The 25,954-nt window shown below is 43.8% G+C and overlaps 1 protein-coding gene across 3 annotated transcripts in view; it reads left to right on the forward strand.

Moving 5' to 3' along the window:
* The window catches only part of WWP2 (WW domain containing E3 ubiquitin protein ligase 2), a 178,718-nt gene that overhangs the window by 25,410 nt on the left and 127,354 nt on the right, over positions 1 to 25,954 (forward strand). For all 3 annotated transcript variants that reach the window (XM_054452729.2, XM_054452730.2, XM_063654488.1), the window contains 2 exons: positions 11,284 to 11,431; positions 11,775 to 11,896. In XM_054452729.2, the coding sequence (XP_054308704.1) occupies positions 11,284 to 11,431; positions 11,775 to 11,896 (270 nt within the window). The remainder of the gene's footprint in view (positions 1 to 11,283; positions 11,432 to 11,774; positions 11,897 to 25,954) is intronic.

Genomic DNA, 25,954 nt, shown 5'->3' on the forward strand with positions numbered 1-25,954 from the left:
GAAGTTCAAGACCAGCCTGGGAAACATAGGGAAGCCCTGTGTCTACAGAACATAAAATAATTAGCCAGGCATAGTGGTGCATGCTAGCTGGTCCCAGCTACTAAGGAGGCTGAAGTGGGAGGATCGCTTGAGCCTGGGAATTCAAGGCTGCAGTGAGCTGTGATCACACCACTGCACTCAGCCTGGGCGACAGGGTGAGACCCTGTCCCAAAAACAAATTAAAATAAAAACTGAATAAAATAAAATGGTGACCTCTTCATGTCCTAGGGCTCGTTGCTACCTACACTCACTCCCTAGGTGCTTCATCCAACCTCTGGCTTTAAATGCCACCAATAGAAGATCACTCCTCCGGGCTTTTCCTCTGAACTCCTGATTTATAACCAGTAGCCAGTTTGTTACCTTCACTTGAATATTTAGTAAACATCTAAAATTTAGCCTGTCTATAGCTGAGGTCCTGGTTTTTCTTATTGTCTGTATCAAGCCATCAGCATATCTGGTTGACTCGATCTTCAAAATGTGTCACTCAACATTCAGCCACTTCTCACCACCCCTAGGTCCCAGCCTAGTCCAGACCACCATTGTCTCCACCCTGAGTTAAGGCAGTAGCCTCCTGTCCTGTCTCTCTGCTTCTGCACTTTGCCCTCCTTCAGTCTGTTGGTCACACAGCAGCCAGTGATCTTGTTAAAATGTAAACTGGGGCCTGGTGTGGTGGCTCATGCCTGTAATATCAGCACTTTGGGAGGCCAAGGCAGGAGGATCACCTGAGCCCAGGAGTTTGAGACCAGCCTGAGCAACAGAGCAAGACCTTCATCTCTAAAAAAAAAAAAATCAGAGGCTGAGGCGGGAGGATCACTTGAGCCTAGGAGTTCGAGGCTGCAGTAAGCTGTGATTGTGCCACCGCACTCCAGCCCAGGCAACAGAGCAGAGCGAGACCACGTCTCAAAAAATAAATGTAAGCTGGGTCTTGTCACTCCTCTGCTCAAACCATTCAAGGGTGCTCCATTCACAGTAGAAGCCGAAGCTCCCATGTGATGTGACCCTTCCCCACCCCGCATTTCTCATCTCCTGTTCCTGGTCTACATTCTCTCTGCACCAGCCTCCTTGCTCTTCAGTGAATACACTGGGCAGGCCTCTGCCTCTGGGCCTTTGCACTTGCCGTTCCCTCTGAGTGAAATGGTTTTCGCTTCCTTACTTCCTTAGGCCTTTTCTCAAAAGCCACCCTCTTCCTGATACCCTGATCCAAAGCCACCTTCCTCATTGACTTCATCACCTCTATTTCCCTCCCTTCTTTATATTTTTCTTCTCAGCCCTTGTCCCTGTTTAATTAATTTATTTCATTTGTTGACTGTCTCCTTCAATAGAGTGTAAAAGCCACAATAAGAGATTTTTGTCTGCTTTGGTCACTGTTAACTACCCCAGCCACTAGAAGAGTGCCTGACACATAGTGGGCCCTCAGTAAATAGTGCCTGAACGAAAGAATGTTGCTTCGGGTTCCATAGCTGTGCAGCCGCCACAGATGGGAGAATGGCTCTCAGTATCTGAGCTCAGACCCCTCAGCCTGGTCCTCCAGAGGCAAAATTGTGTCTCTTGGGAATATTTTTCTTGAGTATTTTTGAAATGCAAATGTTATTTATAGAATATACTCATGGAGTTTAAAAATCTTAATTTTTAATTTTATTATTATTATATTTTGAGACAGAGTCTCGCTGTGTCACCCAGGCTGGAGTGCAGTGGCGCTATCTCGGCTCGCTACAACTTCTTCCTCCCAAGTTAAAGTAATTCTCCCGTCTCAGCCTCCCAAGTAGCTGGGATTACAGGTGTGTGCCACCATGCCTGGCTAACTTTTTTGTTTGTTTGTTTGTTTGAGATGGAGTCTTGCTTTGTTGCTCAGGCTGAAGTGCAGTGGTACGATCTCGACTCACTGCAACCTCCGCCTCCCGGGTTCAAGCAATTCTTCTGCCTCAGCCTCCTGAGTAGCTGGGACTACAGGCGTGTGCCACCGCGCCTGGCTACTTTTTGTATTTTTAGTAGAGATGGGGTTTCACCATATTGGGCAGGCTGGCTCCAAACTCATGACCTCATGATCTCCCCGCCTTGGCCTCCCAAAGTGCTGGGATTACAGGTGTGAGCCACCATGCCCGGCCTCCTATAGTTCAAAATTCTTTCCCGCAGTCCTTCAGTGCTCCTGCTTGGAAGAAACCAGTATTATGTTTCTTGTGTGTCTCTTCCAACATACACCGAAAGGGATGCATTTTTGTAATTTTGAGAGCCAGATTGCCTTCCTTGGAAGGAATACTCTTCTAGCAATGTGCGAGAGTGCCTGTTTCCTTACATCTTTACCAGCACAATGTTGTCAGACTTTTAACTTTTGCCTGTTTCGTTGGTGCAAGCTTGTGTTCTCAGTGTAGTTTTATTTCCCACTTCTTTGCTTATGCATTTGACCCTTGAACAGCATGAGGGTCGGGGGTGCTGATTCCCTGCTCAGTAAAAAAATCCACATGTAACTTTTGACTCCCCCAAAACTTTACTAACAGCCTACTGTTGACTGAAAGCCTTGCCAATAACGGAAACAGTTGATTGGCTGGGTGCGGTGGCTCACGCCTGTAATCCCAACACTTTGAGAGGCTGAGGCAGACAGATTTCCTGAGGTCAGGAGTTCGAGACCAGCCTGGCCAACATGGTGAAACCCTGCCTCTACTAAAAACACACAAAAAAATTAGCCAGGCGTGGTGGCGGGCCCATGTAATCCCAGCTACTTGGGAGGCTGAGGCAGGGGAACAACCTCAACCCGGGAGGCCGAGGTTGCTGTGAGCCGAGACCACACCATTGCACTCCAGCCTGGGCAACAAGAACGAAATTCCATCTCAAAGAAAACAACAACAACAACAAAAAAACAGAAACAGTTGATTTACACGCATTTTGTGTTACATGTATTATATACTGTATTTTTACAATAAAATAAGCTAGAGAAAAGAAACTCATAAGGAGGAAAAAAAAATTTACTATTTGTTCAGTGGAAGTGGATCATCATAAAGGTCTTCATCCTCATCATTTTCATGTTGAGTAGCTGAGGAGGAGGAGGAAGAGGAAGGATTGGTTTTGCTGTCTGTGGGGTGGCAAAGGCAGGAGAAAATCCATGTAAAAGTGGACCCTCGTAGTTCAAACCTCTCTTGTTTAAGGGTCAACTGTGTGATGTTTAGCATCTCTTTTTTTGTTTGTTTTTGAGACAGAGTCTCACTCTGTCACCCAGGCTGGGGTGCAGTGGTGTGATCTTGGCTCACTGCGACCTCTGTCTCCTGGGTTCAAGCGATTCTCATGCCTCAGCCTCCCAAGGAGCTGGGTTTACAGGCATGTGCCACCACACCTGGCTAATTTTTGTATTTTTAGTAGAGATGGGGTTTTGCTATGTTGGCCAGGCTGGTCTCGAACTTCTGACCTCAAGTGATCCGCCTGCCTCAGCCCCCCAAAGTGCTGGGATTACAGGTGTGAACCACTGCACCCGGCCAGTGTTTAGCATCTTATATATTTAAGGGCAGTGGTATTTCCTTTCCTATGGATTGCCTGTTCATATTCTTTGCCTGTTTCTTATTACATTATTGTTTTTTTTGTAGTCTTGAAATATTTTAATTATATTTCTTGGAGTCTTTTGCCTTGCTTCTGCCCTTTTGAGTAGGGAGATGAGTTAGAGTGAACTGATATGGTTTTAAACTGGGGACTACAGACTTTATTACCTTAGCTAATAATTAGCAAGTCTAGGTCAAAGCAGAAGTCAGCCCATTGGACCTGGTAACATCCTGAGTTCTCTGTTTTGGGGTCATATTATTCAGCCACGCACACTTATTTCTTTTCTTTTCTTCTTTTTTTCTTTTTTTTTTGAGACAGAGTCTCGCTCTATCGCCCAGGCTGGAGTGCAGTGGTGTGATCTTGGCTCGCTGCAACCTCTGCCTCCCAGGTTCAAGCAATTCTCCTGCCTCAGCCTCCAAAGAAGCTGGGATTACAGGCACCTGCCACCACACCGGCTAATTTTCGTATTTTTAGTAGAGACGGGGTTTCACCGTATTGGTCAGGCTGGTCTCAAACTCCTGACCTCAGGTGATCCACTCACCTCGGCCTGCCAAAGTACTGGGATTACAGGCATAAGCCACTGCACCTGGCCTCTTTTCTTTTTTTGAGACAGTCTTTGTGTGTTGCTCAGGCTGGAGTGTAGTGGCATGATTACAGCTCACTGCAGCCTCGAAATGGTCTCAAGCAATCCTGCCTCAGCCTCCTGAGTAGCTAGGACTCTAGGCATACACCACCATACTTAGCTAATTCTTAAATTTTTTTATAGAGATAGGTCTTGCTGTGCTGTACAGGCTGGTTTCAAGCTCCTGGACTCAAGCAGTTCTCCCACCTTGGCCTCTTAAAGTTCTGGGATTACAGGTGTGAGCCACTGCGCCTGGCTCCCACCTCGGCCTCTTAAAGTGCTGGGATTATAGGTGTGAGCCTCCGCACCTGGCCAGCACATACTTATTTCTAAAGGCTTTTTTGTTGCCTTTCCTCAAGGTGAATTTTCTTACCAGGGTGGAAAGAGCCAGCTTGATAATACTGGTGTATCTCATCATACACATATTTAACCTACACAGATTTGGTAACACCATTCAGGAAAATGGTTGGGGGAAAGAGAAAGAGAGAAATAACTATTAAATAGTGTAGGTGGTTCTTTTTCCCGTGCATTTCATGAAGAAAGCTGATAGTGTAACCTGTGGGGTGTGACTGCGTGGTTTCCAGTTCCCTTGTGCCTGCCCACAGTGTGATCCTGGTGTTTTAAGGTATATTTTTAAATGCATCGGGGCCCTTAAATGTAGGCCAGCTATTTTATTTGATATTTTACTAGAGAAACACTGAAAAACTGATCTCTGAAAAGCATAGTATAATAAAACAAGAAACGAGCTGTTTGGAACTTATTGAGAGAGCAGATGCCAGACTCTATTGTGGTCCCTTTTTAAGAGCTTTTTCAGTGTATAATTTTGTCATTATGTGATTTTTGCCTGATTTGTTGACTTTAAAAGCTAAATCTCACATAAAGTCGTGACTCTGTGTATAAAGATATATTTCATGAAAGAGACTTTCTAGATAAACTTGCTCATATCTTTATTTTGGCGTGTCTTTTAAGAACAAGAAATATTCAAAATATCACCCTGCCAATTAACTGTAGGTTACAAACGTGTCAGTGGGGAGACCTGGCCAACTCCACATTAAGCAGGTGTTCAAACTTAGTATCCCCAATGGCAGGACAACCTAATGTATGTGGTAAGAGGTACACGACATACTTATGTAGTATTCTTCTTTCTTTTGAGTCAGGGTCTCACTCTGTCACCTAGGCTAGAGTGCAGTGACACAATTACAGCTTACTACAGCCTCGACCTCCTGGGCTCCAGGGATCCTCCTATCTCAGCCTCTCGAGTAACTGGAACTACAGGTGTGAGCCACTACACCTGGCTAATATTTTATTTTTTGTAGATTTGGGGTCTTGCAGTGGTGCCCAGGCTTATCTCGAACTCCTGGGCTCAGGTGGCCCTTCTGCCTCAGCCTCCCAAAGTGTTTCAATTACAGGGTGAGCCATTGTGCCTGGCCTTGAAACCGAATCTAATCATGAGGAAACAATTGTAATCACCCAGTGGGTTCTTCTTGCCCACTGCACAGACAAAATAAATTCACTGCTGGGCGCGGTGGCTCATGCCTGTAATCTGAGCACTTTGGGAGGCCTAGGTGGGTAGATCACGAGGTCAGGAGTTCAAGACCAGCCTCACCAAGATAGTGAAATCCTGTCTCTACTAAAAATACAAAAAAATTAGCCAGGTGTGGTGGCGGGCGCCTGTAATCCCAGCTACTCGGGAGGCTGAGGCAGAGAATTGCTTGAACCTGGGAGGCAGAGGTTGCAGTGAGTCGAGATTGCACCACTGCACTCCAGCCTGGGTGACAAAGCGAGACTCCATCTAAAAAAAAAAAAATAGTAAATAAGTAAATTCACTGAGACTGTAGCATTGCATTAGAGAAAGAGTTTAATTGACACAAAACAGGCGGTATGGGAGACAGAGTTATCACTCAGATCAGTCTGTCTGGAGGCTCAGAGGTTAGGGTTTTTATAGACAATTTCACAGGCAGGGGACTAGGGAATGGGTGCCGCTTATTGGTTGGGGATGAGATTATAGAGGTGTGGAAAATGGTCCTCCTGTGCTGAGTCCACTTCTGGGTGGGGCCACAGGATAATTTGTTTCATGAGTCAAGTCACGGGCCCAGGCAAGGTCAGTAGATTGCCAGAAAGTCAGAAAAAATCTCAAAAGACCAACCTTAGGTTCTGCAATAGCGATGTTATCTATGGGAGCAATTGGGGAAGTCACAAATCTTGTGACCTCTGGCTATATGACTCCTGAGCAGTAAGGGATTATAGAAACTATACTTACCTCTTATTAGAATTCAAGCCCCTCCCATAATCCTAACCTTGTGGCTGTTGATTAGTTTTACAAAGGTGGTTTCGTTTTGGGAAAGGCTGTTATTATCCTTGCTTTTTTTTTTTTTTTTTTTTTGAGACATGGTCTTGCTCTGTCACTCAGGCTGGAATGCATTGGCGAAATCTCAGCTTACTGCACTTTCTGCCTCCTGGGTTCAAGCGATTCTCATGTTTCAGCCTCCTGAGTAGCTGGGACTACAGGCGTGCGCCACCACGCCCGGCTAAGTTTTGTATTTGTAGTAGAGACAGGGTTTCACCAAGTTGGCCAGGCTGGTTTCAAACTCCTGGTCTCAAGTGATCTGCCTCCCTTAGCCTCCCAAAGTGCTGGGATTACAGGCATAAGCCACCATGCCCAGCTATCCTTGCTTTAAGATTAAACTATAGGCTGGGTGTGGTGGCTCATGCCTGTAATCCCAGTACTTTGGGAGGCTGAGGCGGGTGGATGGCTTTGAGCTCAGGCTTAAAGTTTGAGACCAGCCTGGGCAACATGGAAACCCTGTCTCTACAAAAAATACAAATATGAGCCAGGCATGGTGGCTCACACCTGTAGTCCTAGCTACTTGAGAGGCTGAGGTGGGAAGATTGCTTGAGCCCCAGAGGTGGAGGCTGCAGTGAGATGAGATTGCACCACTGCACTCCAGCCTGGGCAGCAGAGGGAGACCCTGTCTCAGAAAAGAAAAAAGAAACTATAAACTAAATTTCTCCCAAAATTAGCTTGGCCCATGCCCAGGAATGACTAAGGACAGCTTAGAAATCAGAAGTAAGATGGAATCAACTATGTCCGATTTCTCTGTCATAATTTTGCAAAGGCAGTTTCACAATCAGAAAAGTGTAGAATTTGCTGCATTCTTTAAAACAGCTGGTGGAAGTCTTTAAAAATCGTTGTTGCCTTGGCAAAGCTGCTGAGATTATAAAAGAAAAAAACCAAAAAGTTAAACAAACAAAAATCATTGCCATGGAAAAGAAGGGAGGAAGTTCTAGATTTTAAAAGATTAAGGCGATAGTAGCCACAGGCAATTTGTATATATTGATTAGGTACTGAATTGGGGGAAAAATGGCTTTAAAAAATATGTTTGGGGACTGGGCAGTGGCTCATGTTTGTAATCCCAGCGTTTTGGAAAGCTCTGGCGGGTGGATCGCTTGAGTCCAGGTGGATTCCTTGAGCCCAGGAGTTCGAGATCAGCCTGGCCAATGGGGTGAAACCCCGTCTCTACAAAAAAAATTAAAAAGTTAGCCAGGCGTGGTGTTGCACGCTGGTAGTCCCAGCTAATCAGGAAGCTGAGGTGGGAGGATCGCTTCAGCCGGGCAGGTCGAGGCTGCAGTGAGCCGTGATCGTGCCACTGCACTCCAGCCGGTCTACAACTTATTTTTAAATGGTTTTACCTAGGAAAAAAAATGTGGATATATACACACACACACATACATAGAGACATAGATGGCATTTATCTGTAACCTGTGGTGTCCAATAGAATAGTCACTGTAGCCACATAGAACTGTTTACACTTAAATTACAATTATATAACATTTAAAAATCATATCCTTATTTGCACTAGCCATATTTCAAGTGTCAATAGCCACATTTGTCTCATGGCAATGTATTGGGCAGCACAGATGTGGAAAATTTTCGTCATCATGGAAGTTCTCTTGGGTAGTGATGCTATAGACACATAGAACAGAAAGCAAATGTGGCAAAATGATAACAATTGGTGAAGAGTATACAGTATTTGTTGTTCTATTTCAATTTTTCTATAGATTGGAAACTTTAAAATAGGAGGGTTTTTTTTTTTTTTTTGTGAGAGTCTCTCTCCATCACCCAGGCTGGAGTGTGGTCTCAGCTCACTGTAACCTCCGCCTCCTGGGTTCAAACAATTCTCATGCCTCAGCCTCCTGAGTAGCTGGGACTACTGTTGTGCCCCACCACGCCCAGCTAGTTTTTGTATTTTTGGTAGAGACAGGGTTTAGCCATGTTGCTCAGGCTGGTCTCAAACTCCTGGCCTCAAGTGATCTGCCTGCCTCGGCCTCCCAAAGAGCTGGGATTACAGGCGTGAGCCACCATGCCCTGCTTCAGAATGAGAGTACTAATTGCCACATATGATCCTAGATTGGGGCCTAGACCAGAACAAATTTTTTTTTCTTTCTTTTTTTTTTTTTTTGCTATGATGGGCATTGATAGGACAATTGGCAAAATACAAATAAAGTCTGTAAATTAAATCTTAGTATTATAAAAAGTTAAATGTCCTGATTTTGATAATTGTGCTATTGGTTATGATAGAAAATGTGTTTGTTGGGAAATACAACCAGAAGTATTTAGGAGTAAAGGGGCACAATGTCTATAGCTTACTCTCAGAGTTTCAGGAAAAAATGTGTATGTGTATGACCGCAGATACTCCTCAACTTACAGTGGGGTTACGTCCTGAAAAATCCATCATAAGTTGAACATATCACAAGTTGAAAATGCATCTGATACTCCTAATCTGCCAAGCATCATAGCTTAGCCTAGCCTACCTTAAATGTGCTCAGGACACTTTGATAGCCCACAGCTAGGCGAGATCATCTGGTGAAGGGGTACATGGCAGAGTATCAATTGTTTGCCCCTGTGATCAAGTGGCTGACTGGTGTTGCGGCTCACTGCCACTGCCCGGTAGTACCGCATATGACTATTCTTCGAAAAGACCAAAATTCAAAATTTAAAGTACAGTTTTTACTGAATGCATATCGCTTTCGCACCACTGTAAAGTCAAATGTCCTAAGTCATGCACCATTTGTAGTCCCTATTTTTTTAAAGGCATGTAGATTCATGCTCTTACCACCAGGTGGCCTCAGTTAACCTTGGTCCGTGTGTAAATCACTGCACCTCATTTTTCTACCCTGGGCCATGCCTCAGTACCACAAACCTTTGTTCCTAGTACTGTTCCCTTGTCGCTTCTGAATCTTAGCCACAGCTGATTTTTTATCTGTTGGCTTCCTCCCTTCTGTTCCTTTGGGGCCTGAGGAAGACAGTTACTGCTATAAAAAATCTTGGTCTTTGCCAACTTGTAGACACCATCGTAGGACTGTCACCTTTCAGAAGAGTCTGGGAGGGAGGGATTTGCTTATACTCAAACAGGGAAGCTCAGGCTAGGATAGACTTGCCATTACGGGCAAGGGAGCATCAGTTGTATCTCTGATTTGGGGCAGGACGGGAGACGTCTAGATGTGTTTCACCTTAGCGACCTGGCGTTTCCACCAGGGGTAGTATACACTAGGATGTCTGTCTAGCTCCTCGGTGTGATGCTTGCGTAGCTTTGTGCTCCGTGAGTCTTTGGCTTGCTGTTCCCAAACGAACATCGGAATTGTTGCCACATGAAGGCTATGAGCGGAAGAAGAAATGTAGATGACTAACGACACATGGCAAAAATATTCAACCTCGCTGGTAATCGAAGAACAGCAATAGAACAAATAAGTAAAGTTCAATAATAATACGCAGCATGATGTGGAATCAGGCCGGCCGGGTGCGCAGTCTGGCTTGTAGCTCCCTGGCTATGTAGAGTGGGACAGTGACCTTGCCTCTCAAGCCTGTTTTCTCCTGGGTAAAATGGGGTGATGATATATTCCCTGCCTCATGGGTTTGTTGTGAGGATTCAGTTAGAAAATGTGTGCACATAGCAGAGGGTCTTTAATAAGTACTCATAAAATCTTAAATATTATCTTTATTTATTTCAATTAAAATTTATAAATTGGCCAGGTGCGGTGGCTCACGCCTGTAATCCCAGCACTTTTGGAGGCCAAGGTAGGCAGATCATCTGAGGTCAGGAGTTTGAGACCAGCCTGGCCAACATGGTGAAACCCTGTCTCTACTAAAAATACAAAAATTAGCCAGGCATGGTGGCGGGCGCCTGTAATCCCAGCTACTCAGGAGGCTGAGGCAGGAGAATTGTTTGAACCTGGGAGGCAGAGGTTGCAGTGAGCCGAGATTGCGGCATTACACTCCAGCCTGGGCAACAAGAGCGAAACTCTATCTCAGAAAAAAAAAAAATATAAATTTTGTTATCTTCCCAGGCTGGTCTTGAACTCCTGGGCTGAAGCAGCCCTCCTACCTTGGCCTCCCAAAGTGCTGGGATTCCAGGCATGAGTCACCACGCCCGGCCTTAGCTGTTATCTTTACACTATGAGTTTTTAACCCATGTGATTTGCAAAAAATGAACAAGCATATCCCTTAGCACTCTGTGATGTCTGGTAAAATGAATATTCTCCTGTAGCACTGATGGGAGGCTACATGGGTTTACCTTTCTTGGAAAGGAATGGGCAGTTTTAAGAACTGTAAGAAGTGTTCATGTCCTTTGGAGGAATACTCAAGAAAGGCATGCAGATGTATATGTTCACGGTAATTTCCGCAGAGCGAACAACTGCAAGCAGTCTATTCGACAATGAAAGAATAGTTAACATATACCTATTATGGGCTTGTATTGCAGTCATTTAAGAGTGACTTATGGGGGTGAAGAATTTTTAAAGAATTGAATAAATAAAAGATGAAAATCTGGAAGGCAATTTACCAATGATAAATTGGTCATGATGATCACCGGCAGTTATCCCAGTGGTTTCAGGTTAGGGATGATTTTTTTTTCTTACACTTCATATTTCTTTGGTGTGTGTACTCACATTTCTTTAAAAAGTTTTTAGAATCAAGACAAAACAAAATGTATTGATTTATTTTTTAAAGAAATAACTAAAAAGAGCCGGAACATCTGCCACAGGGGGGCATCTGGGAGCCCTGGGACTCATCTTTGACTTTTTCTTTCTTTCTCTCCCAGTGGTGTCCGCAAAGCCCAAGGTGCATAATCGTCAACCTCGAATTAACTCCTACGTGGAGGTGGCGGTGGATGGACTCCCCAGTGAGACCAAGAAGACTGGGAAGCGCATTGGGAGCTCTGAGCTTCTCTGGAATGAGATCATCATCTTGTAAGAGAAAGCCCCTTCTTTTTGAATTCAGCAAGATGGGGAAAGAGAGAGGGTGCTCCGAGGGGTTGTGGGAGGTACAGATTCCCTGTGGCACCTCCGACTTTTTCTGCCTATGGTACCCAAGGTGGCTCTCTTTAGGTGTTCCTACACCATTGAGCTCATAGAGCGTTCATTATTAGCTAGAGGGTTACAGGGTCAGCTTTGTGGGGGGAAAGGATATATGTGGGTGTCTGCCTGTTTTGGTTCCCCCTCCCCAAGATGTCAGCAGTTTAGTTTAAATGTTTTCTTCTAAGTTATAGGAATGATCTGCTTGGATGTAATGAATCAGGTATTTGTTTTCCAGGAATGTCACGGCCCAGAGTCATTTAGATTTAAAGGTCTGGAGCTGCCATACCTTGAGAAATGAACTGCTAGGCACAGCGTCTGTCAACCTCTCCAACGTCTTGAAGAACAATGGGGGCAAAAGTACGTATGATGAAGGGGGCGCCGACGTGATTCATTGGTGGGGATGGGAGGACCTGGCAGATCAACCTGGTGTTGCAGTTTCCCCCAGGACTAGGGGCTGCGGTACCTCTGTTCTCCTTGGATGCTGTCTTTGCAGTTTTAGGAAGGCTGAGGACTCCTCTCTGCCTCCACTACAGAGTTTAGCCCTATTTGTCCAGGGCCTCTAGTAATGTGATGCAGTGGTGTGTTGCCCTTGATCCTTCCTTAGGGACTGGAAACTTTCTGTCTGCCTCTGCTCCTCTTCCCGTTGCAGGAGATGTGTGATATGTTGAATGAAACTGTTAAATGCCTCTAGCCTAAATCATTGCTTTTCTAGCCTCAGCCCTAAAACAGAACAAAGGAGCTGTGTGTATACGTATATGTGTGTGTGTGTGTGCATGCCTGTGTGCATGTGTGCACGTGTGTGTCTGGGATAGTATTACAAATAGTGCCCTGTGCTTACTCGGCACTCAGTAAACATTTACTGGATGTTGGAACGTGATGGACGCGCCATCTGAATTAGCCAACATGCCTCTACGTCATGGACATATAAATCCTCATCTATTTATTGCTGTTTGTGGTCAGTGGCATGGCCCATGGCTGTGGTATTGGACCCTCCTTCATAAGGCCTCTATTCAGAGCAGTACCATATGTGGCGAATGAATGGCGTGGAAAGAAAGGCTCCTTTTTCTCTTGATGTCTAGAAAGTATTTTCTGAAAGTGGATGTAGCTTAAGAGAGAGGTGGGGGCGGGGAGAGTTGCATCCCAGTGAGCGTGTTACATTGATTTAAGAGTCTTTCTTTTCTCTCCAAGCCCGTCCTTTTAAGCAATGGGCCACTTGAAAGGTCTTTGAGCCTCCTCTGGTCTTTTCTTTTCCGCTGGGCACATAGAGATGTGCTGAACCCACACTGGCCTGAGGGATTGTTTAAAACCAGAGATGCACCTCCACTTTAATCCTGCAGAGAACTCCCTGATTGCTTTGTCTTCTGAATTGGTGTTTATTTTCCCAAACCCTAGCCAGCCTTTTGTAATTTGATCATCAGGGAGAATTCTATTTATTGCAATATTTGGAAATATACTTGTGGATAGCCTCACATTAGGATGCAGCAACCAGCCTGAGGGTCCTTTTTTCTTCTTCATTTGCCCAGCCAATATACTTTTGCTTTTTGTTAGCAAAAGTCCTTGTAGAAATTGTAAATTACAGAAAGAAAACAAAATTTGCCTGTAAGCACGGCACCTAGTAATAGTTACTGTTTTTTCTTTTTTTTTCTTTGAGATGGAGTCTTACTCTGTTGCCCAGGCTGGAGTGTAGTGGTGCAATCTCGGCTCACTGCAACCTCCGCCTCCCAGGTTCAAGCGATCCTACCACCTCAGCCTCCCAAGTAGCTGGGATTACAGGCATGTGCCACCATTCCCAGCTAATTTTTGTATTTTCAGTAGACATGAGGTTTCACCATGTTGGTCAGGCTGGTCTTGAACTCCTGACCTCAGGTGATCTGCCCGCCTCATCCTCCCAAAGTGTTGAGATTACAGGCGTGAGCCACTGCGCCCAGCCTGATAGTTATTCTTAATGTTTTTTTAAAAGCAATTTTATGGCCGGGTGTGGTAGCTCACACCTGTAATCCCAGTACTTTGGGAGGCTGAGCCGGGTGGATCACCTGAGGTCAGGAGTTCGTGACCAGCCTGGCCAACATGGTGAAACCCTGTTTCTACTAAGAAAAATACAACAATTACCCAGGGATGGTGGTGGGCGCCTGTAATCCCGGCTGCTCAGGATGCTGAGACAGAAGAATTGCTTGAACCTGGGAGGTGGAGGTTCCAGTGAGCCGAGATTGTGCCACTGCATTCCAGCCTGGGTGACAGAGCAAGTCTTAAAAAAAAAAAAAAGCAATTTTACTTTAATTAATTAATTAATTTTTATTTTTGTATTTTATTTTTTTTTTTGAGACAGGTTTCTCACTTTGTCACTCAGGCTGGAGTGCAGTGGTGCAATCTCGGCTCACCGCAGCCTCTGCTCCTGGGCTCAAGTGATCCTCCCACCTCAGCCCCCACCCCTAGTAGCTGGGACTACAGGCACACGCCACCATGGCCTGGCTATATTTCATATTTTTAGTAGAGAGTAGGTCTCACTATGTTGCCAGGATGGTCTGGAACTCCTGAGCTCAAGTGATCCGCTTGCCTTGGCCTTCCAAAGTGCTGGGATTACAGATGTGAGCCACTGCGTCTGGCCAATTAATTAATTTTTAGATTGAGATGGGATCTCGCTATATTGCTCAGGCTGGAGTGTAGTGGCTATTTATAGGCACGATCACAGCTCACTGTAGCCTCAAACTCCCAGCCTCAAGCCATCTCCTGCCTCAGCCTCTGGAGTAGCTGGAACCACAGGCGTGCACCACTATACCTGACTACTGTTAACATTTTGATGTATACATTTTTGAGCTTTTTAATTTTATCTTTTAAATAATTTTTTCCCCTCAGATCCTTGTTCTGATCTTTTTTTATATTTGTAGATGTATATTGATGTTTATGACATCAATGAAACTAAATTGAGATTCTACATGAACATATTATTTTGCAATATGCCTTTTTCTCTTTAAAAATCTATCAGTTTATATTTATTTTTATTTATTTATTTTTTTTTCTGAGATGGAGTCTTGCCCTGTTGCCTAGGCTGGAGTGCAGTGGCGCGATCTTGGCTCACCACAACCTTTGCCTTCTGGGTTCAAGTGATTCTCCTGCCTCAGCCTCCCGAGTAGCTGGGACTACGGGCACCCACCACCATGCCCGGCTAATTTTTGTACTCTTAGTAGAGACAGGGTTTCACTATGTTGGCCAGGCTGGTCTCGATCTCCTGACCTCGTGATCTGCCCGCCTCGGCCTCCCAAAGTGCTGGGATTACAGGTGTGAGCCACCGTGCCCGGCCTATATTTATTTTTAGTTGTGATAAAATACACATGATGTAAAATTAATCACGTTAATAATTTTTAGGTGTACAGTTTAGTGGTGTTAAGTACATTCACCTTGTTGTACAACCATCACCACCATCTATCCCCAGAACTCTTTTCACCTTGCAAAACTGAAATCCTGTGCCCATTAAACCATGACTCCCCATCCTCCCCTCGCACCAGCCCCTGGCAGCTACCACTCTACTTTCTGCCTCTGTGAATTTGGCTTTTCCAGGTAGCTTATGTTAGTGGAACCATACAGTATTTGTCCTTTTATGACTGGCTTATTTCAGTCAGCATAATGTCCTCAAGGCTTATTCATGTTATAACATGCGTCAGAAAATTTTTCTTTCCTTTTTTTTTTTTTTTTTTTTGAGACAGGGTCTCGCACTGTCGCTCAGGCTGGGGTGCAGTGGCGCGATCTCGGCTCACTGCAACCCCTGTCTCCTGGGTTCAAGTGATTCTCCTGCCTCAGGCTCCCAAGTAGCTAGGGTTATGACAGGTACCTGCCACCATGCCTGGCTAATTTTTGTATTTTTAGTAGAGACGGGAGTTTCGCCTTGTTGGCCAGGCTGGTCTCGAACTCCTGACCTCAAGTGATCTGCCCACCTTGGCCTTCCAAAGTGCTGGGATTACAGGCATAAACCACCGCATCTGGCCCAAGATATCTTCTTATGTATGTGCAAATATACCAAAATCTGAAAAAATCTGAAATCTGAAACACTTCCAGTCCCAAGCATTTCAAATACATACTTATGAGACCTGTACAATTTACCTTCCCATCAGCAGTGGCTGAAATTTCTGGTTTGTATTGTACCTTGGCATATGTTGGATATTACTTATAAAAAAAAAAACCAAAACTTTTTTTTCCTATTTGATAACTATTAACATTATGATGGATTTGCTTTTCCTATTTCCTTTTGGCTGAATTATTTTTATTTTCTTATTTTTTACTTTTTTGCTCTGATCTCCTGGCCTCTCAATAAGAAGTATTTTAAAGTATATTCTAGACGTCTTGACATTTTATCCTAGATTCTTCAACATGCATCTTGTTAAAATAGGACATTTTCTTTATTTTAATTCTTCTACTTTTTTCTATTTTTTTTTTTACTTTGGAACATTTACATAAAAAAAGAACATTATCTTACACAATTACTGTATCGTTATCACATCTAGCAATAGGGACATGAATTCCTATTTATGTCTAATAATCTGTTCATAGTTTCACCATTTTTCTCAACATGTCGTTTTGCAGTTTTACATTTGGTTTGCTTGAACCTGGGTTTGGGAAGGTCCATTCATTGGTTGTTCTATCTCTGAGGCCCCCCCACTTCCACCCTACTTTTTTTTGTGTGTGTGTGAAAGCAAATTTGTTAAGAAAGTAAAGGAAGACAGGGCGTGGTGGCTCACACATGTAATCCCAGCACTGGGAGGCGGAGGCGGGTTGATCACCTGAGGCCAGGAGTTCGAGACCAGCCTAGCCAATATGGTGAGACCCTGTCTTTACTAAAAATGCAAAAATTAGCTGGGCGCAGTGGCACACGCCTGTAATCCCAACTACTCGGGAGTCTGAGGTGGGGGAGTCACTTGAACCTGGGAGGCGAAGGTTGCAGTGAGCTGAGATTGTACCACTGCAGTCCAGCCTGGATGATAGAGCGAGAGTCTGTCTCAAAAAAAAATGAAGTAAAGGAATAAAGAATGGCAGAGCAGCCTCCACCCTACTTTTTAAAGTTGTGATTTGTTGAAGGATACTGAAGGATTAAAAAAAAGTGTTTATTGCCCTATTAATGTCTTTTGCTCATTTTTATATTGAAGTGTGCATTTTTCTCTTTTGGTGTTGAAAGAACTCTATTTGTTAAGGTTATTATTCTTCGTCTTACCATTTGTAAATGTTTTTCCAGTTTTTCATTTGCATTCTAACTTTGTATGTTTTTAACTTTTTGTAGTCCAATCTGTCACCCTTTATGTTTTCAGCATTTTCTTTCGTGCTTTGGAAGGCATTCCCCCTTCTGAGATGAGGTAAATGGTCACCTCTGTTTTTTCCTAGGTGTTTATGATTTTATTTTTTCACATTTAATTCTGCATCCAAATGAGTTTATTTTTGTGCCCAGTAGGAATAGGGATCTAATTCATTTTTTTTCCTAATATGTAGCTGATTGGTTTAGCACTACTTATTGAATAATCCATCTATTTCCCCAGTGACTTGAGTTGCTTCAGCTTATATTAAAAACATATGTGTATTTGGGCCTGCTTAGGGACTTTCCATTTAATCCGTCGTTTTATTAACCTTTCCAAATCACTCTGTCTAAGCTATTGTAAAATTATGTTTTAATACCTGGCAGTTAAGTTTCTCTTTTTTTTCAAAGTCTTCATGCTTCTTTTCTTTGCATATATCACATCACTAGATGAACCTTAACAGTTTCGTCAGATTCTCTCCTCTTCCTACTCCCCATGTCCCCAAAAAAATCTCTTGAGATTTTATGGAGTCCTGTCATATGTAAAGTTAACGTAATGGGGAATTTTCATACTGAACTCCCCACCTAGGAACATGGAATGTTTCTAAATTAATTCAAATAATTTTGAAGTTATCTGTAAATAGATTCCACTTTAAATTTTAAAAACCTTTGGTATTATTTTCAGTGGGATCTTTTCTTATTCTGTCTTCTAACTCAATATTGTTGGTAGATGGCTGTTTCTGCATTTTCTTTTGTAATCTGTCAGTTTACTGAGTCCTTTAGTATAGGTTTGCAGTAGTTTCTTTTGAGTTTGCTTGGTAGACTTTTTTTTTTTTTTTGAGATGGAGTCTCACTCTGTCACCCAGGCTGGAGTACAGTGGCATGATCTTGGCTCACTGCAACCTCCGCCTTCCGGATTCAAGCGATTCTCGTGCCTCAGCCTCCCGAGTAGCTGGAATTACAGGCGCCCAACACCATGCCTAATTTTTGTATTTTTGGTAGAGACGGGGTTTCATCATGAAGGCCAGGCTGGTCTCGAACTCCTGACCTCAGGCGATTTGCCTGCCTCAGCCTCCCAAAGTGCTGGGATTACAGGCGTAAGTCACTGCGCCCAGCCTGCTTGGTAGACTTTTATGTGGGTTGTGACACTGATAATTTTGTTAATCCTAAGAGATAATTATATTTCTATTTTGTGTTAGTTGCTTTGCATAAAACTTTCTGTTTTAGTGGTGATAGAGAAATGCCCACTAGTAAATAACTTCTAGGTATAAGGTTGGGTATTAGTAACCTTTTTGCTTTCTTCTTCTTTTTTTATTTTATTTTTTGGCACCTTTCTGACTGGGAATCTTTTTGATTTATTAATCATTGCAGGTTAAAAAAAGTCAGGAAGGATGTTGAGTTTTTTTTGAGACAGGATCTTGCTTTGTTGCCCAGGCTGGAGTGCAGTGGCATGATCACTGCTCACTGTGGCCTCTACCTCCCAGGCTCAAGCAATCCTCCCATCTCAGTCTCGGGAGTAGCTGGGACTATAGGTGTGTTACTAATTTAAATTTTTTTTTCTTTTTCATTATTATTATTTTTTTTTAGCGATGGTATCTCACTATGTTGCCCAGGTTGGGTGTTGACTTTTTATCAAATCTCTGTTAAGCAACCATTGGAATGATTATATGATTTTTCTTCTTTAAATTACTATATTAATTTCTACAACTGGGCACAGTGGCTCATACCTGTAATCTCAGCACTTTGAGAGGCTGAAGCAGAAGGATCACTTGAGGCCAGTAGTTCGAGACCAGACAGGGCAACAGAGCAAGACCCTGTCTCTACTAAAAATTAAAAAAAAAATTAGCCAGGTGTGATGGTGTACGCCTGTAGTCCCACCTACTTGGGTGACTGAGGCAGGAGGATCACTTGAGTCCAGGATTCTGAGGCTGCAGTGAGCTATGATTGTCCAGTGCACTCTAGGCTGGACAGCAGAGTGAGACCCTGTCTCTAGAAAAGATTTTAAAAAAATATATTAATTTCCTAATAGTAATTATCTTAGAATTTCTAGAATATACCTAGTTGCCCAAGATAGACTATTCCTTGAAAATTTTGTTAGAATTGTTTGTTAATATTTTATATTGGGGTTTTCCATCTATATTCATTAGTGGCATTTGTCTGTAGCTTTGGTCTATTTTTGTCAGCTTTGGAATCAAGGCCAAACTAATTTTATAAAGTAAATTGACGTGCTTTCCAACTTTGGGAACAGTCTCTATAACATGGGAATTATCTGTTCCATGAGTGCAGCAAAGAGCTCACCCATAAAACCAACTGGGTCTGGCATCTTGCTTTGAAATAATTCTCTGATGACTTTTTTTTTTCAGTTTTCCCCCCCATAATTACTGGTTTGTTCAGCTTTTTTGTTTCGTCTTGACTCAATTTTGTTAACTCATTTTTTTCTGAGAAAATCGGTTCATGAGATTTTCAAATTTATTAGAATAAGGGTTTTAAATGTCATTCTCAGTTTAAAAACGTCTGTAATATTTTTTACTTTAAATTTTTGCTATTTGTGTGTTTCCCCAGTTTTTTTCTTGACTAACTTAAACATTTTTGTTTTTCATTTTTCTTTTAAATTTACTTTTCATAGAACAACTTCTTGGATTTGTCAGATACCATATTTTGTAATATTAATTTCTGTCTTTAGCTTTATTAACTTTTTCTACTATTGGCCCTTGATCTGTTGTATTTATTTATTTATTTATTTATTCATTCATTTATAGCTTTTCAGGTTGAAAGCTTACTGCATTTATCTTTGTCTTTTTTTTTTGAGATGGAGTTTATCTCTTTTTGCCCAGGATGGAGTGCAATGGCATGATCTTGGCTCACTCCAACATCTGCCTCCTGGGTTCAAGTGATTCTCCTGCCTCAGTCTCCCGAATAGCTGGTAGCTGGGGTTACAGGCACACGTCACCATGCCCGGCTAATTTTGTATTTTTAGTAGAGATGGGGTTTCACCATGTTGGCTAGGCTAATCTTGAACTCCTGACCTCAGGTGATCCACCTGCCTAAGTCTCCCATACTGCCGGGATTACAGCCATGAGCCACTGCGCCTGGCCTATCCTTGTCCATTTTTGTTTAATAATGAAAACATGTTTGCTTTGTACTTGTCTTTGAATTTTCACCCCTGGATATTGAATTTTTTTTCTTTCAATGTAGCAATGAAAACTCATCTCTACAAAAATTTAAAAAAATTAGCTAGGTGTGGTGGTGTGTGCCTGTGGTCCCAGCTACTTGGGAGGCTGAGTTGGGAGGATTGCTTGAGCCCAGGAGGGTGAGGCTGCAGCGAGTTGTTATTGTGATACTCCACTCCTGCCTGGGTGAGAGAGCAAGACCCTTTCTCCAAAAAAAAAAAAAGAAAACGAAAGGGCAGCCAGGTGCAGTAGCTTATGTCTGTAATCCTAGCACTTTGGGAGGCTGAGGTGGTAGGATTGCTTGAGCTCAGGAAGTTGAGACCAGTCTGGGCAACATAGCAACATAGTGAGAACCTGTTTCTACAAAAAAATTTAAAAAAATTAGCCAGGTGTGGTGTTGCACACCTGTAGTCCCAGCTACTTGAGAGGCAGTGGTGGGAGGATTGCTTTAGTACAGGAGATTGAGGCTGCAGTAAGCTATGATCATGCTGCACTCCAGCGTGGGTGACAGAGCAAAACCCTATCTCAAACAAACAAACAAACAAAACAAAAAACATTCTTAGTGTTACAACTTGAATATGTACATGTGTCCACAGCTGTGTAATCATCACCCACGTCAAGACACAGCATATTTCTAGCATCCCCAGAAGTTTCCCATTGTCCCTTCTAGTTAATTTCTCCTCCCTGAAATAACCACTATTCTGACTTCTATCACTATTGTTTAGCTTTGCCTAGTACTGAATTTCGTATTAGTGAGAACATGCAGTATGTTTTCTTGTGCCTGGCTTTTCATTTTATATATTTGAGATTAAAAATATATGACCATTTTTTTGCATGTGTCAATAGTCTATCTTTTTTTTTTTTTTTTTTTAATAGAGATGAGATCTCGCTATATTGCCCAGGCTGGTCCAAGCGATCCTCCCACTTTGGTCTCCAAAAATGCTGGGATTACAGGCATGAGCCACCATGCCTGGCCTGTCTTTGATTTTTATTTTTATTTTTTTTTGAGATGGAGTTTCACTCTTGTCGCCCAGGCTGGGGTGCAATGGTGCAATCTTGACTCACTGCAACCTCCACCTCCCAGGTTCAAGCAGTTCTCCTGCTTCAGCCTCCTGAATAGTTGGGTTTACAGGCACCTGCCACCACGCCTGGCTAATTTTGGTATTTTCAGTAGAGACGGGGTTTCGCCATGTTGGCCAGGCTGGTCTCGAACTCCTGACCTCAGGTGGTCTGCCCGCCTCGGCCTCCCAAAGTGTTGGGATTACAGGCATGAGCCACTGCACCCGGCCATGGCCTGTCTTTGTATTTGGGTGTAGTGTTCTGTTTTATGAATACACCATAATTTATTTCTCCATTCTCCTATTGGTAGACATTTGAGTTGTTTCCAATTTCTGGCCATCATGAACAATGCTGACATAAACACTCTCAGGACATGTATTTTGAAGGACACACACATACATTTCTATTGCATATGTACAGATCTAGGAGCTTTGGTTCATAGGGTGGATGTACGCTTACCTTTAGTAGACACCATCAGTTTTCTAGTGTTGGACCAATTTGCCATCCCATAAATTTTGCTGTGCTCTGATTGTTTGTAATTACTGTTGTGATTTTATCTTCAAACCCAGAGTTATTTAAGTGGATGTTTTCTATGTTTTCCAGTGGTTATATTTTTTGTGGTATTGGTTGTAGCTATTGCTGCTGTTGCTGGCACCAGCCGTAGCACGTTGTGCATGTGGCTGGGTTGGGTAGCAGGCAAATCGGATCAGAGTCTGTTGGAAAATGTGGATTGCAACAGGGCAGTGGGCTTTTTCTTAGAAAAACAAATCTTCTAGGATGACAATGGCATACGTAGCCTATGTACCTAACATTCCAGCCATGTTTCATAAAGTCTTCTATTTAGAGCAAGTTTATTTCTGGTAATTGCAAATCTTCCCAAAGATGGGGAGGTTTGAATCTCAGAGATGGACCACAGACACCCTGTTTCCTGATGCGTGACTGTCTTGCCTAAAGGGAAGGCAGTCCTGAGGTTGTTTCAGGAGGGAATTCTAGGATGAGACAAATGCATAAGTTTTGAGGGTGGCCAGGTACGGAGGCTCACGCCTGTAATCCCAGCACTTTGGGAGGCCAAGGTGGGTGTATCACCTGAGGTCAGGAGTTTGAGACCAGCCTGACCAACATGGTGGAACCCTGTCTCTACTAAAAATAAAAAAATTAGCTGGACGTGGTGGCGCGTATCTGTAATCTCAGCTACTCGGGAGGCTGAGGCAGGAGAGTCACTTGAACCCAGGAGGCAGAGGTTGCAGTGAGCCGAGATTGAGCCATTGGATGCCAGCCTGGGTGACAAGAGTGAAACTCTGTCAGAAAGAGAAAGAGAGAGAGCGACAGAGAGAGAGAGATAGGAAGGAAGGAAGGAAGGGGAGAGAGAGAAAAAGAAAAAAGAAAGAAGGAAAGAAAAGGAAGAAGCTTTGAGGGTGGTGGAGTGGGGAAGCTGTCGTTAACATGGGACATTTCAGCCCCATGGGCTTGCCCCTTGCTCTTGGTGTGGAACGATGTTTGCAGAGCGGTGTCAAATCATGCATACAGTTGTGTAGGGTAAGTGGGTCACAGGGCAGTTAGGTAACTCCTCTCACCATGGCCTAGTCTTCCCGCAACATCTTTTCCTGGGGAAGGACCTGATGGGTGATGGTTGCCCTAACTGACATTCTCCTCTTCCACAGACAGAATTTGTTCTTTCATTTGCTCCCTTGTTTCCCCTAGGTGGACTTGGACATTGGCTGGGAAACTCAGCTGGCTGTTTTCTGCCTCCCTTTGGCAGAGGGATGCTGTAATGCGGGGTTTCACTCAAGTCCCGCAGTGGCGGATGGTCAACCTGGGCTGACTCTCTCTGAGGGGACATTGCCCTGGCCATGGCTGTAAAAAGACTTGCCCAAAAGTGCTGGTTTGCCTCTTAAAGTAGTTCTAGTCATCTCTGGGTAGAACCCAGTTTTTGATGTTGCCAATTGAGTTTTTAACATCTTTTTTTTTTTTTGAGACGGAGTCTCGCTCTGTCCCCCGGGGACAGGAGGGCAGTGGCACGATCTCGGCTCACTGCAAGCTCCGCCTACTGGGTTCACACCATTTTCCTGCCTCAGCCTCCCGAGTAGCTGGGACTACAGGCGCCCACCACCACGCCTGGCTAATTTTTTGTATTTTTTTTTAGTAGAGATGGGGTTTCACTGTGTTAGCCAGATGGTCTCAATCTCCTGACCTTGTGATCTGCCTGCCTCGGCCTCCCAGAGTTCTAGGATTACAGACATGAGCCACTGCGCCCGGCCTTAACATCTTTTTACTAGAGGAATTTTCTTTTTTTTTTTTGAGACGGAGTCTCGCTCTGTTGCCCAGACTGGAGTGCAATGGTGCAATCTCCACTCACTGCAACCTCCGCCTCCCAGGTTCAGGCAATTCTCCTGCCTCAGCCTCCTGAGCAGGTGGGATTACAGGTGCACACCACCACGCCCAGCTAATATTTCTGTTTTTAGTAGAGATGGGGTTTCACCATGTTGGCCAGGCTGGTCTCGAACTCCTGACCTCAAGTGATCTGCCCGCCTCGGCCTCCCAAAGTGCTGGGATTATAGGTGTGAGCCACCACGCCTGGCTGGAATTTTCAAGCATAATTTTCATGATGCAGCTTCAAGACTTACCAGCATGTTTCATCTGTTCCCACCCACTGGCTGCTCTTAATTTCTCTCTACATTGTTAGCAGGTAGGGTCTAATACTCCATTTCCTCTTGTAGCTCCCCACTCCTGCAGCTCTCCCCAGGAACACTGCAGCATTGGCTTTCCCAGAATCTCCTACTTTCAAGGAGGTGAATGTAGCTTGAAGTAGGTTTTTTCCCTCCCTAATTTTTGTATTTTTAAATAATTTCAGGCTAGGTGTGGTGGCTCACACCTGTAATCCCAGCATTTTGGGAGGCTAAGGCAGGAGGATTGCTTGAGCGTGGGAGTTCAAGGCCAGCTTGGGCAACATAGTGAGACCCACGCCACCCCTCCATCTCTACAAAAAATAAAAAGTAGGGTGTGGTGGCTCATACCTCCCCGCACTTTGGGAGGCTGAGGTGGGAGGCCCTCTCGAGCCTAGGAGTTTGAGACCAGACTTAGTATTATAGTGAGACCCAGTCTCTGCAAAAATAAAAACAAAGAAAATAGCTGGGCATGGTGGGCGTGCAACTGTAGTCCCAGCCACTTGGGAGTCTGAGGTGGGAGGACCACTTGAGCACAGGACTTAGAGGCTGCAGTGAGCTGCGATTGTGTCACTGCACTCCAGTCTGGATGACAGAGCCAGACCCAGTCTCAAAAAAATAAAAAATTCAAATTCAGAGAAGTGTTACAAGAATAGAACAAAGAACTCCTCAATGTCGTCCTTTACCCAACTGTTAAAATTTGCTACATTTGCTTTCACTGTGTTCTTCTGAGCCATTTTAGAGTAACTTACAAACCTCGTGTTTCTTTTATCCCTAACTACTGATGTGTCTGGTTCCTAAAGGAGAAGGATACTACAGTACAATTAACAAAACTAAGAAATTTCCCATTTTTGCAGTGTTGTTAATCTAATTCAGATTTCCCAGCTGTCACAGTCCAGGACCTCATGCAAGATGCAGTGTTTAGTTGTCCTGTCTCTTTAAGTCTGGATCTGGATCAGTTCGTTAGGGTTATTTATGTCTTTCATGACATTGGCATTGGCATTGTTGAAGAGTACAGACCTTTTTTTTTTTTTTTGAGATGGAGTCTCGTTCTGTCACCCAGGCTGGAGTGCAATGACATGATCTTGGCTAACTGCAACCTCTGCCTCCTGGGTTCAAGCAATTCTTCCACTTCAGCCTCCTGAGTAGCTGGGATTACAGGCACCCGCCATCATGCCCAGCTAATTTTTGTATTTTTGTAGAGATGGGGTTTCATCATGTTGGCCAGGCTGGTCTTGAACTCTTGACCTCAGGTAACCTGCCTGCCTCGGCCTCCCAAAGTGCTAAGATCACAGGCGTGAGCCACCACGCCTTCCCCCAACCCCCCTTTTTTTTTTTTTTTAATTGAGACAGAGTCTTGCTCTGTGGCCCAGGCTGGAATGCAGTGGTGTGAACACAGCTCACTGCAGCCTCTATCTCCTGGGTTCAAGGAATCCTCCCACTTCAGCCTCTCAGTTGAGACCACAGATGTGTGCCACCCTGCCCAGCTAATTTTTAAAAATTATTTGGCAGATTCCCCTCAACTTGGGGCCATGTGCTTTTCCTCATGGTTAGATTCAGAGTGTGCATTCTTGGCAGGAACACCCAGGAGTGACTTTGTGTCCTTCTCAGTACAGCATATCTGGAAGCTCATGACTCAGCTTGTTTATTATTGATGACATTAACTTTCATCACTTAGTTAGGGTGCTGTGTGTCAGGTTTTTCCACTGCAAAATTACTGTTTCCCCTTGACAATGAAAAGGTATTATAATTTACGGGGAGATACTTCGAGACTATGTAAATGTCTGTTCCTCATCACACCTTCACCTGCTAGTTTCTGCATCCAGTGACTTTACTCTGATGCCTATAAATTTTTATTTTTGAATTCCATCCTTCCTTCTGCATTTGTTAATTGGCATAGTACTGCAAAGAAGGGCTTTCCCTTTTCCTGTACACGTGTGTGTAGGTATGTATTATCAGCTTCTACTCATGGATTCAGATTTTATTCCATGGGTTATAACTTATTTCTGGTGTAATTTTTTTTTTTTTTTTTTTTTTTGAGATGGAGTTTTGCTCTTGTTGCCTAGGTTGGAGTGCAATGGCGCGATCTTCGCTCACCGCAACCTCTGCCTCCCGGGTTCAAGCGATTCTCCTGCCTTATCTTCCCGAGTAGCTGGGATTACAGGCATGCGCCACCACACCCAGCTAATTTTGTATTTTTAGTAGAGATGGGGTTTCTCCATGTTGGTCAGGCTGGTCTCAAACTCCC

Source organism: Pongo pygmaeus, chromosome 18 (assembly GCF_028885625.2).
Source record: "Pongo pygmaeus isolate AG05252 chromosome 18, NHGRI_mPonPyg2-v2.0_pri, whole genome shotgun sequence".
Classification (NCBI taxonomy): domain Eukaryota; kingdom Metazoa; phylum Chordata; class Mammalia; order Primates; family Hominidae; genus Pongo; species Pongo pygmaeus.